At 39.9% G+C, this 17036-nt stretch overlaps 1 protein-coding gene across 3 annotated transcripts in view; it reads left to right on the top strand.

Moving 5' to 3' along the window:
- LOC308384228 (poliovirus receptor-like) overlaps positions 1-17036 on the top strand; it is a 355455-nt gene that overhangs the window by 133827 nt on the left and 204592 nt on the right. For all 3 annotated transcript variants that reach the window (XM_080862686.1, XM_080862685.1, XM_080862684.1), the window contains exons 2-3: positions 4348-4460; positions 9773-10016. In XM_080862686.1, coding sequence (XP_080718812.1) covers positions 4348-4460; positions 9773-10016 — 357 coding nt within the window. The remainder of the gene's footprint in view (positions 1-4347; positions 4461-9772; positions 10017-17036) is intronic.

Genomic DNA, 17036 nt, shown 5'->3' with positions numbered 1-17036 from the left:
CAGCTGAGAACCTACTTCATGTCCCGATGGGCCTGACATTTGCTGCATGGCACTCCCCTGCTCTCATTCCCCACATTTCCCATCTGCAGTACTTGCATTCAACATGTTAATTACAACTATTCAATAAAGGCAGTTACTGATTGCAATGTCTCTATGCACCAGAACTACTAAAAGCAAATAACAGAAAACAACTCAAGTAGAATTTTGACTTTTTTTCTTCTTTTTTGGGGAGTTAAAGCCTTCACCCAATATCCAAGTATGCAATTACACCTTTTTATTACTTTTTCTTCTTCTTTTTCATTTGGGTTTCTTCCTTTAGGAGTCAAAACATTAGATCATCCGCCTCCGCCTTTATCACCCCAGCTTTCTGCATGTATTCCTTCACTGTTTCCATAAACCTCTGAGGTCTTTCCCTTCTCCTCTTGTCTTTCAGCTGCATATTCAACATTCTTTGTCCAGTGTATCCGCTGAGACTTGTTAGACACTTCTCTGCACATGTCCAAGCCATCTCAGCCTCGCCTCTCTAACTTTGTCTCCAAGCCATTCATGCAAACGTGCTCAAACAAACAGACTCACAAATAGCTTAACATCTTCAACTGGGCCACCTCCAGCTCCACCTCCTCTCTTTTTTTAGTGCCAGTGTTTCCAAACCACATATCATAGCAGGCCTCATTTTGGAAACCTCCCCTTCCTCTCTTTCTGCTATCCTTGCTGCTGTCCCACCCCTGACACTAATGTCCACCCACTCCCCCCCTGCCTCTGCCGTCCTCTCCTGTGTGCCGTCCGTTTGCTTATGATGGTTGACCACAGGTCGCTGTTACCCATCTCCCCTATTCTGTCTTGCTTCTGCTGACTTTCATTCCTCTTCACTCCAGAGCACACCTCCACCTCTCTGCACTCTCAGTACATATCACAGTGTTGTCTACCTTACTACTTACCATGAACCAGGAAGCTGCTGTGGAACTATTTTTTACCTTTCACTCTCACCTAGTGTTTGATAGTCACGTCTCGGTTTCTTTTGCTATCACTACATTTCCAGAGATACCATAATCATGCTGATAGAACTGATAGAACCAGTATTTAGTGTTTTCTTAACATAATTTACCCACTTTTTTTTAAATCTTTTGAGACTGATTTCATGTTTGACAACAACTTTTGTGAGCTTTCATTTTTTTTTCATGCAAGTCTTCTGTAGCTTAGATGATATTTTTCCACACGATGTATTATATTTGCACACTCTGACAAACTAAATGTCAGTGTTTAAAACGTAGCCTATACACTGCAGCAAACAAGTATCAGCTTGGATGGTTAACCTCAAAACAAGCTGCAACTTTGCTGCAGCTGAGATCACGCTGGTCTGTATGTACGGTCAGAATGAAAACTTTCTCACCCTCTCACTCGTCTCATCTCAGGGAGCCAGTAGGTTCGGTCTCCATCTGACTCTGAGGAAATGAATCATCTGTGGTGTCATCTCATGCTCTCTGCTCCCTTATTTTACTTTTCAAGGATTTAGCTTTTTCTCCTCGTGTCGCTTTTTGACCATTTTTAAAACTTCCCCTCTCTCCGGTTTTCTTTATTTCCTCCTCCAGTCTACTCCTCCACCTCTCTCAGCTTCAGACATTCCTTTAGTCGCTTTTCCTCGTTTATTCCGTAATATTTATTCCCCTAAATAAATGTTTCTACCATCCTTCTCAAAGCTCCTTTCATATTCTTCCTGACATCGTTTTCTTTCACTGTTTAGCTCTTTTAACCTCAATACACCTCATTTTCCTTCACCATCATCCCCTCTTCCTCTCTTTTCTCCCTGTTTCTGTTTATTATATTTTTCCCCGTGCGTCACAGAAGAGATTTCATTGACCACTATGAATAACCCAAACATTTATGTGGTTCATGGCTTTGGTGAGACCATCTGGTGTGTCTGTGTAGTTCTGCATTTTGGTTTCTTTATGAATAGTGGGAGTTGTGTGTTGATGTGTTTAATTAAGTGAAATTAATCCGCGTTTTTGTTTATGAGAAAAGAAAAAAGCAAATGTGAACAAAAATGACATCGAAAGAGAAGCAAATGGGGAAAACAGATTCAAACTCTGCTGTTTTCGTTGTTGTCGGGTTGTGTAAAAACTTAATTTATTTTATTTGCATGTCTATATGTGTGTGTGTCTGTGTGTGTGAGTGTGTTGGACCCACAGTAGGAATGGATAAATGGTTTGACAGCCCGTTGTCTCCCTTGGGGTAAAAAGTGTGCTTCAGTGACTCAGTCAGTCTTATCTGCACTCACATTACAGTGAGATGCTGTGATTTATGCGCACACTCTGACGTACAACGATCACACATGCACACATCAGTCCTGCGCTGTAAAGCATGCATATGACTTCACACACAAAATCCACTCCCGCACACATGGTTGGACACGCGGATGCGCGCATGCTGTAAATCCAAAACAACCCAAGACCTCCTGCAGCACACAACCTTCACACTTCTTTTGTTAGTGTGACTGCGTTTTACAGCTGATTTTCGGGCTAAATCCCGGCCAGCCCATTCACCTCCATGGTGCAGAATGTAACATATTGTCCTAATCAATCCCTCACACACTAAGAGGCTTTTTCCAAACACACCCGAGGCTAGCTAGCGGTTATAGCTAGCGGTTAGTGAGTGCTTATCCCCTTTTTCTTGTGGTGAGAGTAAGAGGCCGGCTCCCCACAAGAATTTTATCTTTACAGGCACAGAAGCTGGCTGAGAGGGCAGAGACTAAGGGGAGGTAGACAAGAAAGGCCTTGGTAGGATTTGATCCCGGGTCAGCAGGGGATCTGGAGCTTGAATGAGTGAAAGCAGCAGGTCAAGTAAAAAAAAGAAAAAGAAAGAGAAAAGCTTCATTAAGTTACTCCAAATGAGTGTTTGATGGCTCACTGTGAAAAACAACATTTTGACTGCAAAGCATGAACATTTGGACACGCTTAAAATGTCACTCCCAGTCTCATATGATTGTTTATGGATGTTGCCAAACACTTTGAGCTGCTGGATTTGGCCCAGATTGTATTAAGAAAGGATTACAAGTTCTCTGATCCTTTGTCTTTTCATTTTTCTTTCTTATTCTGGTTGAGCCATTTTCTGTCTTTCTCCCTCTGTTGGCTACAAGAATTACAAGTTCATTAAAGTCCTTCAATTTTAAGAAATTTATACAGCAAGTGAATATTTTCTCACTAGGGGGAAAACAACACAACAAAGAGCCTACATGCAGTTTAAAGCAATGTTCTGAGGAGCACTTTTTTAAACCTGCTGTTTTGCAGAATGTGTCTAGCTCAGGGTTTCCTGCACTTCTGTTGCAAGCCTGAAATGCATTTTCTGCAACATCAGTTCTGTTTGGCAGATCAATCTGAAATTCAGTTGACGTCCGGCTCTCCTGTGGAGAGTATTTGAACAAAGAAACCTGATACATGGGTAGGAACACCAATTCTTGTTGGCAAGAAAATAGCGTATCACAGCAGCACAGTGACATTTTGTTACAAATTGATAAAAAGGGATAAAGTATAGGTTTGAAAGGAGGTCTGGCAGCTGCATAGAGCTGAGTCAGTCAATTACAGAATGACGGATGAATGTTAAAAAACTAATTCCTCTTGTCCAGTTTAAACTCTGTGTTCTGACACAGCCTGCGGGTCAACAGGTGGCACACAGTGTTGAGGCATTGCTTGGCTGTTAGCATATGTGTTTGATCTCTGTTTAAGTTTGATCGCAGAGGGCGGCTCTACAGGCTTGTTTTCATTAAACCTGTGCTGGCCTTGTTGACCTTCTCTGCTCCCTCAACACTTTTCACTTCAGCTTGAAAGGAAAAGTTACAGGTGCCTTCCTTTGAATTGCAAACAGATGAAAGGCAAAGTAACCAACCGTGTTCCTAGAGGCTCGCCCCCTAGCGATGTCTCCTGATAGACAAGCTTTACTGTAATGAGGAGGACCCAGGTGAAGGAAGCCTCTGCCTGAGGCTTTTTTACCAAAGACTAATGATTCTGAATTTTTATTTCTTTCTCTTTAAGGAGCTTGTCTCTTTTCTCTCATGGTCTCCTGTTCGTTTAATCCTCTTTCTCGCTCTGTTTTGAGTATAGTTCTCTAAATTATCTATAATGAATGAAGGAGGTTGATCCTTCACAATCATGGCAAACAAAACGTGGGAGGGGAAAATATCAGTCACAGCAAGTGCATTTAATTAAAAGCCCACTGAAAATGCTTTCCTCTCAGATTCTTACCTCTTTTAGTCCCTGTTTGTTCAACTTCCTCTTTTAAATTTATTACAAAGAAATATGATGATATGAATGATTGCATAATCTCTCTTCTCCTTTCTCTTTCTTCTGCTTTCAGAAATTGGGGCTCCAAAAGTGCAAGTTGCGGAGGAGCTGGAGGCGTATCCCACAGAGTCTGTTGAGCTCAGCTGCCAATTTAACGATGGAGGCGGTCTGACCAAGCTCACACAGGTTAGCAGATGAAAGACAACATTGTTAATAATTCCAGAAGTGCTGAGATTCAGAGCTTAAAAGTAAGGCGTGCACTGTAGCCTAATGGACACGCTTATTTAGGGGTCAAATGGCCAGTCTCTCCTCCATGATCTGTTCATTCGACCGGTAACATAAAGACATGCCAATAAGGAAACTCATGGTAAAAGTTTCCAAGAAACTGAACAGTTTAAAAATAAATAGATACAAAAAGTTATCTAGACTGTCTCCGGTAGGAAGACTCAGGTGGCAAAACAAGAGAGACGATAAGAGGAAATAGTTTCTAAGAGAACATAAGTAAGGGTAATTGCCACATGGCATCTGATGTCAAATTGTTATTCTAAACAACCTTTTGAAGGGGCTTCTTGAGCTTAAGGCTGTCTAGCAGTGGTCTCAGAGGATGAGAGGCAATATCTAAACCACATCTCAGGAGAGGAAACAAGGCCAAAGCCATAACAGCATTTCAAAGAGGATGATGAGAAAGAAAAACATTTGTACTGACATATCCAAGTCTTAGATTTATGGCAAAAAGAGAGGGTTGTGAGGAGGCGAAGAGGAAAAAAGAGCGATAGTGCAGTGTGAGTGCAACAAGGTGGTGGGAATAAAGGGTTGAAACGACATTATACAGGTGGATCTGGGTTGGGAATCCCACTACTGCTACCTTGCGACTGAAAACCAGCGCCTTACTGTGTACAACACTGCCACAGTATAATTTTGGTATCATTTAGAGAATCAGTGGCGGTAAGGGAACCGAACATTTTTGTGATGTTGACAGCGTGACATGAAACGAGATGTGAAAAGCTGGAAATGCCCTGACACACAAAATGTCCCTAAACGCGACTGTTACGACCCGTCTAGGGCCAGGCCATAACATGAGCGAGGCACTCGCTTCCCCCCCCAAGACCCAAGCAGTCACATGCAACAAATCCGTTAGATGTGAAGTGATTTATTTACAAGGTGAATAAAGAGAACCAAAACGGGAGTGTCAACACTTCAGGGTGAGCCAAGGCCAAAACAATAAACAAAACAAACCTACACAAATCCCGCACCCCTGACCTCACCAAAATAAAGTCAAAATAAAGACAGAGTCTGACCTCCTTAACCAACTCAAAAACAGGAGAAAACGGGTGATCAAAATAAACGGCAGCTCACCCCTACCCACTCCACTTCCACAATTTTCGTACGTATACTGCAGCCAGCGGCTACCACAGGACTACTGCTGGGTGATGAGGAGAAATGCGAGGACCTCTCCCGCTGTAGCACTCCAGCCTCCTTTTATTGGGTGGGTCCTCCAGCTGGATCCAATCACACCGGGGCAGTAAGTCCACGCACCAATCGGAACAGGGCCCTGGCACAGCTAAATTAACATAGACAAAAACACAGCACCTGCACAAACAAACACACGGACATACAAGTTCGTAACAGCGACACGCTGTGATTTAAAAGTTAGGTTTCATGTTGATTAATGATATCCGTGCTGTCAAGTAGCTGGATCGCTTGGATGCAGAGACCAAGCTCCCACCTGGTGTTACTGGTGATTTGCTGTGAAGTGCTGTGATCGGGCACTTGCTCCGGATACAAAGCGCTCTTACCGAGAAGAAGTTGCACTTCTCGATACTCCATCCTCACATCTTGGAAATGGATTCACACTGCAGCAGAATAATGACCCAAACACACATCAAAGGTTCGCAAGCACTTAAGACCAAAGACCAAGGAGTCCTCAGCTCCACTGAATCTTTTTAATCTCATTTGAAGACTGAGAGAGCCAAACATTCCTGACACCATGAGAACCATTCGAACGAACGTCAGATCATGCTGAGATAATGTGGGTTATCAGATTTTGCATAAAACTGTGGAGCCGATGCGGCTCGAGAACTGCTGTCAAAAGGGGGGCAAAGCAAATACAGATATAATCTAAAATTTATGTAAATTTTGTAGAGATTCACTCAAAGCTGGTTTTATCATTTGGCATGAATATTCTTGAGATAAATTGGGAACTAATGCAAAATAGAAGAATGTTTTGGATCCCACTGTACATCCTAAGATGTCTTATTATTTATTGCTGCGTGCATGTTGTAAAGCATGAATAAATTGATAAGGCTTCCATCCATCTCCATATGATTTTATGCTTGGCAGACATGGAGAAATAAAAACAAGTGCAGGAATGAAGATGTACAGTGAGCCTGCTACTTATACATCCACTAAAGCTGCTGTTGTTCTGTTGTGGTACTTGCAAACAAACTGTAATCAGTGTTGTAACAAAGCCCTGCACAAACCGCTGAAAGCTAAACATGTGAAACATCATCTTGTTTTAGCTGCTTGAAGCTTTGTTGACACAGAATCAGAATATATAATATAAAAGTCCGCAGTAGTCGAATATGTACATTTTCAGCAGCCTGAGTAATGGTTTGCTAATTGAACAAATAAAAATCATCAACGCGACAGAGAGGGGGGATCAAAGCTTTGTCAAGTTTTCCAGCTGCAGATATGAAGAAACCATTCTTGTGCTATGAGGTTTATATTCCTCATGGACCACAATAATGGACCTCAGCCTCCTGCCAGAGGGGAGTGACTCCAAAAGTTTATATGTGGGGTGCGAGGGGTCAGCAACAACCTTTCATGCTCGACTCGGTGTCCTGCAGGCATACAGGTCTTGTAGAGAAGGCAGATTGCAGCCAATCACCTTCTCACCAAAACTGATGACACGCTGCAGTCAGCCTTTGTCCTTGGCAGTGGCAGCAGCGTACCAGATGGTGATGGAGGAGCAGAAGTACACCATCAATGAACTCAGCTGGTTGAGTTTCTGCTGCAGGAAGTACTTCCTCTGCTGTGCTTTCTTGATGAGGGAGCTGATGTTTGGCTCCCGCATGAAGGCCTGTGAGATTATGGTTGCCAGAAAGGGGAAAGACCTCACAGCGTCTATGCACTAGGCAGTCAATTCAGACCTCATCGATGGCTGATTGGCCCATTTATTAAAGGCATAATGATTTCTAGATGTCATCCCCGCCTCTTTTTCTCCCCATCACCTTGTCTGACACACTATCCCTCCAACAAAGGCACAAAATTCCCCAAAAATTAACCTTACAAAAATGTTTGGCATAGCATTGCAGAGCACAGACTGGGATTTTCTGTACTTGAAATAAGAAAACGGTGCACATTTTTAGAAACTCTCTTGTTAAAGACACTCACTGCGTTGCTCTTATTTGTAAACACAAAAATAGTTGTTGTTGTGTCGAGAATGAAAGGTTGGAGCTTAAGAGAGAAATTCAAATGTTACCTAGTTCCTGATCTGACGCACACAGACACAAACAGGTTTTTTTAAAATCTATATTCTTTTAGTCATTGTTGTTTCTATTACTGGTTCTACTTTACTGTTTGTTTTGTGCCGTTAGTTTAAACCAAACTTGGGACAAGGTCTGCAAATGAGCTGTGTGGGTTAGATTTCACTTAAATGTAACAACATTTATAGACACTGTTACTGATAAAAACAAATGCATACATAGATGCACACATAAGCCAAATAAATTACCAGCAATCTCAGCTCGAACAATGCTGTCTCTTTCTATTATGCAGTTACTTCCCTGCAACAAACTCCTGCAGTTTGTCAGCAACAATCAGAAGCGTGATGTGGGACTTTAACTAATCAGCGATAAGTAACTTACGATTACTGGGCGGTGTTAGCTCTTTGCTTTTTTTCTGTCGTAATTTTAGCTCGTTTAATTCCAACTTGGTCTACAGAAGAGAACTGCTCGAGGACACACGGCGTAAAATTAGCTCAGCTGACTATTTGGATGTCAATTTATCTCATCAAGTCCCAGTTGAGCTCGTATCTGACGCCACCTGAACGGTTCAGATGTCATTTTCAACGCCGAGCAGAATAAGCAAAGTGCTACGAGCTGTTTACGAGTTCAATTTGATTCTGTGTGATCTGTCTGAGTTGTGTATGAAATCAATAGGTAATTTGTTCACAAGTAAAATCTAAAAATGCAGACGGGCTAAATTGCCCTCTGTGATATTTTCTCTTCAATCAGCAGAGAATCATCCTCTAATTTGCAATGACATCTGGGTTACAATCCATCATCCTTTTCACAACCTTCAACCTCCTCTGCTTGCTCTCTTCCTTCCATCCTACATGTCATACATTTAATAGATGTTTGCTAAATGTGTATTGATGAACTTTATTCCCTTTGCTCCCTGGTGTACCACTTTAGCGAGCAGTTTGTTATTGACTGTCACTTTGAAAATTGCAGAGAAAAATAAAATCAATTTGGTTTACCATCACAGCGTTCTCCCTCGTGGAAGTGTCTCTCACAGGCCAGATATCGATATCTTTCGCATATTAGAAATCTCTAAGATGATCCTTTTTTTAAAAAAAATTGTGTTTGTTTAAAAAAAGCAGCGGGGTCTTTGAGCGAGCGCCTGCAAGTCTAACAGACATTTAATTTAATCTTGCAGCAGATTCTCGGCTTCTCACTCAGACAACTTTAATTGTACTCAACGTTTTGCTGCTATAAGCCAAATGATTTCATGTTACAGGGACAGCAGTTTGCAATATGTATTCAGAGAAATGTCAAAAATGTTGGCATCCATAAATATTCATGCATGCCTTCTGGTTTACAAACAAACTGTCAGTGTATTAAGGGAAGACGCCGAACAACAGGAAGTTGGTAATTGTTGTCTGAACTGCTGATTTTTTTTCACTACTTACCGACATGGTCAACAGTTGGACCTGTGGCTGCAAACACAGCTCAGTGAGGCTGTTTTAAAACTCTTAAAACCCAAAATGCTACAGTTTATAATAGACTTTTGTTAGTATGCCAAAGACCCGATGAACATAATTTTAGATTCGGTGTGAATCTAATTAAGTGCAATAAATTCTATTAAAATAACACAAAAGACGATTCTTTAAAAATGATTACTGGTATCCCAGCTTCAAAGTAATCAGTTACTGTAGGAACAAAAGGAACTTCTAGTATTCAATTTGGCTAACTATAATGGGGACAATTTACTGCACATGTAGAACACTACGGCATACGTTAATCCGTGGCAACATTATTAATCTCCTGGTTACAGCCCTCCAGTGTCAGTATTTAAAGACCTCCTCATTAGATGATTGAAAGAGCTGCTGACTGCTTAAGAACCTTGTTAGGATGATGTGAGTCAAAAGTTAGTCTGCTGCACGAATTTATCTTCTTTAATGAGCTATAGTTGTGTACCATAAAAATAAAAGCAATGAAAAGAATAATCGGGCAAACTGTAACCGCTGCCGTTTATAAATTCTTGATTCTTATCAGGTGTCCTGGATATGGGAACCCTCTGACGGGCACAGGGACAACATTGCTGTGTACCACCCGGTGTATGGACAGAGTTTCCCTAATGTGGCCTTCAAGGACCGCGTTGTGTTCCTTCACAACAGTCTGGAGAACCCATCCATCAGGATTTCTAACCTCAGAATGTCCGATGCCGGTCGCTATACCTGCGAGTACGCCACCTATCCTACTGGAAATGAACAAGGGACAACCACCCTCATCATGCTTTGTAAGTGTCCACACAAGATTGCATAAAATCGTTTTCTCCCTCTGATAAAAGCTGCAGGCATTTATACGTTTCAGACACAGCTAAATACGAAGGGTTAAAGCGCATTAAGGTCAGCACTATTTACACTTTTCTGCAAAGGAGAGCTGCGCATAAAACAAGCTTTCAAAAGATGTTCTGCTACATCAGCCTTGACAAGTGCCTTCCCAGCCATCTGCTTATCACAGCTTTCTGAAAAAAACAAGTTCCCACTGGATCCAGAGTCTAAGAAGAAGCAGTTTAAAGCAGCTGACGAGTATTCTCAGGGGTAGATGCTGGTTACACATGGACTGAAAAACAAGCGTGACCGCCAAAAAAGATTCTGTGGCTCTACAGATAATGGCCTTTATGTGTACAAACACTGTTAATTTCTGAGAAGTGGTTGATGAGAGTTGATCAGTACGAAGTCTGCAAGATCCAATAAATGAGTTGTTTATTCTAAGGCTCAGTTTGAGACTTGAGTATGTGCAGTACTTTTCATGTTGTGCTTGTATTTATTTAAACAAAGTTTTGTAGTAAGTTTGAAGCATTGCTGATATGTTGTTATTTTGTTACGTAAATTGAGAAAACAAGTAGTTGATTTTTATATTCATACTTCTGATGATCTGGACTTTTCTCAAGAAATGGACAAGATTACTTTGATTTTTGATTGTTAATGCCAGGTTTAATTACTTAAAAACATGTGTAATGTTATTATTACATGATTGTTAAGCTGTAATTAGCCAGTTTCAGTCTCTTCTTGTGTAAACTTTCTAATATGGAGGCATATGTGCCAAAGCTGTGCGCGATATGGGACTGTGGTGGGGTTGATGCTCTGCCAAGATCACTGTTCCTACCTCGGGGCATTTAGAGACATATGCTGAGAGTATAGTTCTTTTTTTAATTTCTCGTTGAAAATCACAGTTTAGTTCATAATAAGTCAGTTTTTTTGTTCACTTTTATACTGAATTTTTTCTTGTACATATGCTATATTTTTAAGTAGTTTAACAATGATACAGCTTTATGTAATTTTGCCTCTGTGTCTACACCGTCACACTGGCTATTAAATCAAACAATGAAAATGACATTGCACACTTTCAGCTTTAATTCAAGGCATTCAACCATTGTATAGGAATTAAAGCAATTTTTATATATTTTTCCCTGATACTCAGGTATTCAGAGTAACTGATAAGCAGGTTCATGGCCAGGTAGGAACTGAACAGAGAAAAGATCTGGAGTTTATTTCAAGCTTTGAACTTGTATTTGGTATTTTTTCACTGGAATCTACAACATTAGGTCTTAAGAGATGTCAGTGTAAGCTGCAAAACCTCGATCAGAGAGATAGCAAAAACCGCATGCTTTCAAACTGATGGTAAAGCACTAAAAGGTTTCTGTTGAAAGTATTATTATCTTTTGAATCACCTTAGTTTATCCAATTACTTTTGAGTCTCTGAAAATGGCAGCCTTTGTATAAAAAATTTATTTAATTTCACTACTCTTAGCACTTCATGCAATTCTCCTTATCAGCGCCTCAAATTGAAGCAGAAAGTCTGCATGTCCCTTGTGAAACATCTTAACTGGTTTAGAATCCAGTCCAACTGGTTTAGAACTTTGCTTGTGAGCAAGAAAAATTACAAAGTGTTACAGAGTGTATGCAAAAGGAACTTTGTGATGGTGACGCAGATGCTGAGAGCAGATACAGCAGAGAAATCCTGCAAAGGGTCTGCTCTGTACAGCTGTTTGTGTTTGTTATGGGGCTGTGTGTGGACATGAGATGTTCAGCTGTTGCTTTTGTTGCTTGGTGCTTTTGTTGGCTTGCTTACTCAACTTTGTCTGGACGATTAGTATTTCAGCATGAAACAAGTTCAAAACATGCTCTGCCCTGATAACTTATCAACAGACTCTGATTCTGTGCATAAACACAACATCAGCATCCTCTGCTATCAAACTCTTAACACCATTGAAAATGCAAAAAGCAGTTTAATTGTTCAATGTTGTGTTTGGCAAAATAATACATTTAGTTATTTATTGAGTCCTTATTGTGATTATTCGAAGACAATGATTAACATAATATCAGAAACCTTGTATTTCAGAAATCAGACTGTTATTTACTTATGTAAGTAAAAGTGGCTGATAGGGCTGCATAATAATCACTGTCTTTGACTTTAATTATAACTTGTACATGTTACATTCAGATCACATCGTGAGCCTCTACAGTGCACTGAATGAAGATAGATAAAGATGTCAGCGCTGCATCCCACTTCGTGTTTGGATCAGATGAATGGAAAAGGAAAATTAAAAAAACAAAACAAAAAACTGTCTTTGGTTAGCATGAGATTTTACAGGGAAATGGAGATTCAGATTCAGAGGACAGACTTAGATCAGCGGTACGAGTTGCAGCAGCGATGATGACACATGCCTCGTTGACATAGTTAAGGTACTAACCCTATTGTCACGGTGCATGTTAAAACATGGCCCTTGTTCTGACAGTCAAATATGGCCTATGCATATGCATGTGTGATTACCATAGTTTTTAGATCAGCGTGACTTTAACTCTCTTCACAGCACTTCATAACGTCAGTGTCCACTGCAGCTCAACGTTTAATCAGCCTTGAAATCAGCAGAATTTGTGTAAATCCACAGCTTCTGTGAGAATCATCACATTCTTTACTTTTCCTCATATCAAAGTAAGTTAGTTATATTTGTCTGCACATTCATGGGTGGACAAAAAGCAGAAGCAGAAAACCGCTAATAAAACACACCTTTAATCGTGTTATTTTGCCAAGATATCCCCCAAAAAAGGTTTGCTTTGCACCACCTGCGCAACCACTTAGAGCCAAGAATGTGAAACCTGAAGGAATGCTCGCGTTACCTCAGCGTCTTGATTTCTGAAAGTGAGTGGAAGTTTAGTTGCTTCTAACAGGGGACACATCCTGTTTGTAATCGTAGACAGCTGGTGTTATTCATCCACCCACATGTCCTCCCATTTGCACTCCGCTTACAAAGGAATCAGATGCTGCTGTCTTTCTCTTTCAGTTTACGGCACTGAGGAGGCTTCATGCCTGAATGTGAATAACAACAGTTCCCTTGATTGTTTTGTAGTGCCATAAAAATATGGCCTACATCAGTGCTTGTACAATAAAGATCTCATACATTTAGCACTGCTGTCATAATGGGAGCAGGAAAAGGGAATGAGCTAAGATGACAGACTTTGAACTGAAACATTACATTTACTAATTAAAACGTCTGTCTGGTAAATTTGCCCATCACTCGTTGATCCTTTTAAGCTACAGCATATCTTGAGTGCTTTTCTTTTGCGCAAAGTGTGAGTTTTAGTTGTGCTTAGCAGTCCTGTTTCAAAGAGTTTCTTGAAACTGAACTGGAGTGGCGACACAGTGTAGGCTTCAAATGCTGGCCCCTGATCTGCAACATTAAAACAGCACACAGACTTTATGCAAGGCGCTGTAAAAGGCGACTGTACAATAAACTGCATTACACTACCTCATTATAGAAGCAGCAGCTATAATGGTTCATGGTTTTACACTGCCTTTCATGTGTTTATGCATTTTACTCAGTTGTTTTATGAGAAAACCTTTGCAAAACAATACAAAATCCGTCCTGGAACCTTCCCTCACAGAAAACAGAGGAGATACAGAACTTGGCTGTCTTGCAGAGAAAACATGGAAAGATATTCTGGCTTACTTGCAGATGGATGTGGGCTATACCTCCTAAACTACTGCTTCTGCTGGCGCAAAGCAGAGCTAGACTGGGAAATACCTGCTGGAAAGCTCACTGACTCGCCTTTTGTCTGGAGCTGTGGCGTGCCAGGCTCTCTGGGACAGAGTCCATGTAAAATGCACTTGGAAAACAAAGTGCCTCAAAGTCCCTGGAAAACTGTCATATTTTACCTTATGGGATATATAGAATCCATATGAGCCAATCAGATTAGATCTTATTGAATCCGCAGCTACTGCCAGCCAATCATATTACATTTTATTTGATATAGAACCACCAGCACTCCAATTATATCACAACTTATTTAAGTGTGAATACATAATCCTGACAGCCAATTGTATTATAACTTATTGGATGCAGTGGCATAGCCAGCCAATCTTATTACCACTTATTGTGGTGTGAATAAAGAATCACTCAATTGGCAGTGAATTATATCATATTGTCCTGGATGGGGACCATATGAAATGGATGGTAGACAGTTATACTGCATCTTATCAGATGTAGTATAGCCAGTAGGACAGAAATACAATTGCAGGTGAGACGCAAATGTAGTAGTCTGTGAAACTTTGAGGAGGGAGTTTCGGTCCAAAGGTTAAAACAATGGACCAGAGACTGGAGGGCCACTGGCCTGAATCCATGAGCAATGGAGTGAAATTGGCAGAAGTTACAGATTTTCAACAGCCAGCAATGATTAAGCGGTGACCTGAATGAATGGATCTAGCTAAGTTTTTCTTAACTTAGTACCTGAAGACTAGAAATCTCTAGAAAATGTCAACATAACATGTACACCACACTGCACGAATGCAATAAATAAGCAGTAAAATCGGAGTGATTTGAGTTGACTTTAGTTGCAAGAGTCGTAAATCCAATGATAATATATGATGTAACCACCCATGCCTTTTAAGGTTTATTTGTAGCAACAGTTTACTTTCTGTTTATTTTAAGCACTTGGCAGGTACTCTGTTCCAAAACATCTTGGAGAACTTGCCCCAGTGCTTCTGTGAGTTTAGGCTCACTTAATTGCTTCTGTTATTTCATGTAATCCCAGATTGACTGGATGGATGATGTGGAGATCAGATTTCTGTGGGGGCCATACCATCTGTTGAAAAACTCCTTGTTCCATGGTGCTGGTGCATACTGTATTTTAGTGCTGTGTGTATTGAAATGTGGTACTGCTAAGTTACTACTAGGTGATCTTGGGTATATCATTTATTTTTGTATTTTCAGTGTTAAATAAATGCAAAGTCTTTAAGTTGTGAGCTGCAAAATGAGGGCGTTCAATTATAATACTGAATATTGTTTAGCAAACATAACTTTTTGTTGATTTCCTTTGGATCTTTAATTAAAGCGATGTTTCTTTTAATATGCTAAATTACATATCACTGTTTTGAAAAACAAGTATTGTGACAGCCACAGCATTATACTCTCACCTAAGGAACCAAACCTGCCTGTGGGCTTTGGGTTTTTGGCAGAGCTGGTGACTGGAAACATGCTTTCGCTAACGATATCTACATGTTATTAGCTGTTTAATAATATAATCAAGTAATGGGCCCAAAGTCCTGCCAGTTTAATTATCTGTTTTTATGATACTTGCTAATGCAAGCAATCCTAGTTAGCTTAGCCCAGTGTCTTAGTTAGCTATTTGTTTAAAAACATTTGAAAAAGTTGGTGGAATTATAAAAAAGAGAGAAATATCATGACTTGCTACAGTTTTAACTGTTCAGCTCATAGCCGCCTTTTCCTTTGTTTTTGTGGCAACCACTCATCATTCTTTGTTAATGACATCAACCGTTCCCTCGGCGTCTTTCTTTCTCTCCTCGCAGCAAGAGAGAGTAGCAATAAAACCACCAATGTATTTGTTTGTGCCACACAGTACATGTCCTCTGGGTTTGTTCACATCGATTGGTCTTAAGTTTTCTGGCAGAAATCCTGTAAAGACTTGTTATCTATTTCTATAATTTATTAAATGTTGCAGATAAAATACTTCCAGTCTAATACTCTGACTTCTACGCTGCCCTGTATGAATTTTCTCTTCAGAACCTTTTTTAGTTTGAACAAATATAGCCAAATTACTCCAATGCAGCATGGCATTTTCTGACTTAGGTGTAGTGCTACATTGTTTAACACCTTTTCAAGTTGCTGGTAAGAAACAGAGAGCTGAGTTGAGAAAGAGCCAGGAGCAGAGACTCATATCTATATTCATATAGATATTAATAGAGCAAGACCTAATTTAAAAAAAACAGATATGTAGTTACTGCACATCTAACTAATTTTAACTAATATTTTCTTAAATAAGAAAATCGAAATAATCTAACAACGTACTTATTAGACCAACTGTCATAATTAGAAACAATAAGAAAACAGATATTTTAGAAATCTGTCAAACTCATGTATAAAACTGAAAACTGTAATTTTATTTATTGGGTAACTAAAAACATCAACAAATTAAACAAATCACTAAAATTAAACTAACTGCACAAATACGAGCTGGCACACTGAACAAGCCACGTTTTTCTGCTCTGGAATAAAATATTCTTTAACTAACTTTCAAACACTGGCTATAGAAACAAAAAAAATATTTTCTTAATTACTCGTAATGTAACAATTTGGTTTTTAAATATCAAACACAGCGCCCTTAATAACTCCAGCAGTCGCTACAATTTCATTTGTAAATTTATTGCAGCTTTATTCTACTTTAACTCTGCAAATCAGATGTCTGTGAGGCACTTCTTCAGCTGAAGTTTTTGTTTTTTTTATTCAAAAATGAGTATTTGACTTATTATTTCAAGTGATACTAAGAAAATGACTAAATTAGCCTGGCCACCCTCAGCTTTGTTTGTCTCAGGCATCCTTTTGTAGAGTATTATGACCTCAATAGATCCACGCAGCTGCGTGGTGGCCAGCAGCAGTGTTGGGCAGCTCCCAGGTGAAAAGACAAAGTAAAGCAAACCTTTGCTGGATGAATAAAGGTTAAAGAGAGAGTTTAGTCTGTTTGGGCTACAGGGACAGTGCTCATTTCATGTTCAGTGTATTTATGTATTTGTTTTTTTCCAGAATCTGTTAATTAAACTGAAATTTTGATGTGTTTATATAATATAGCCCATATAAAACAAGCACACAGGCAGCTTCTGAATGCCAAGTTTGTCAGTCAGCATACACCATAACAAATATTGCAATGTAGCAACAAATTGTATGAAATGGAACAGTATCCATTCTCCTATTTCTGAGTTGTTACCTGACATGGGAGGGTAAAATAAAAGGGAGAAATGC

Source organism: Rhamphochromis sp. 'chilingali', assembly GCF_963969265.1.
Source record: "Rhamphochromis sp. 'chilingali' genome assembly, chromosome: 17".
Taxonomy (NCBI): Eukaryota; Metazoa; Chordata; class Actinopteri; order Cichliformes; family Cichlidae; genus Rhamphochromis; species Rhamphochromis sp. 'chilingali'.
The sequence above is the reverse complement of the archived record's forward strand: the minus strand, read 5'-3'. Positions and strand labels throughout refer to the sequence as shown.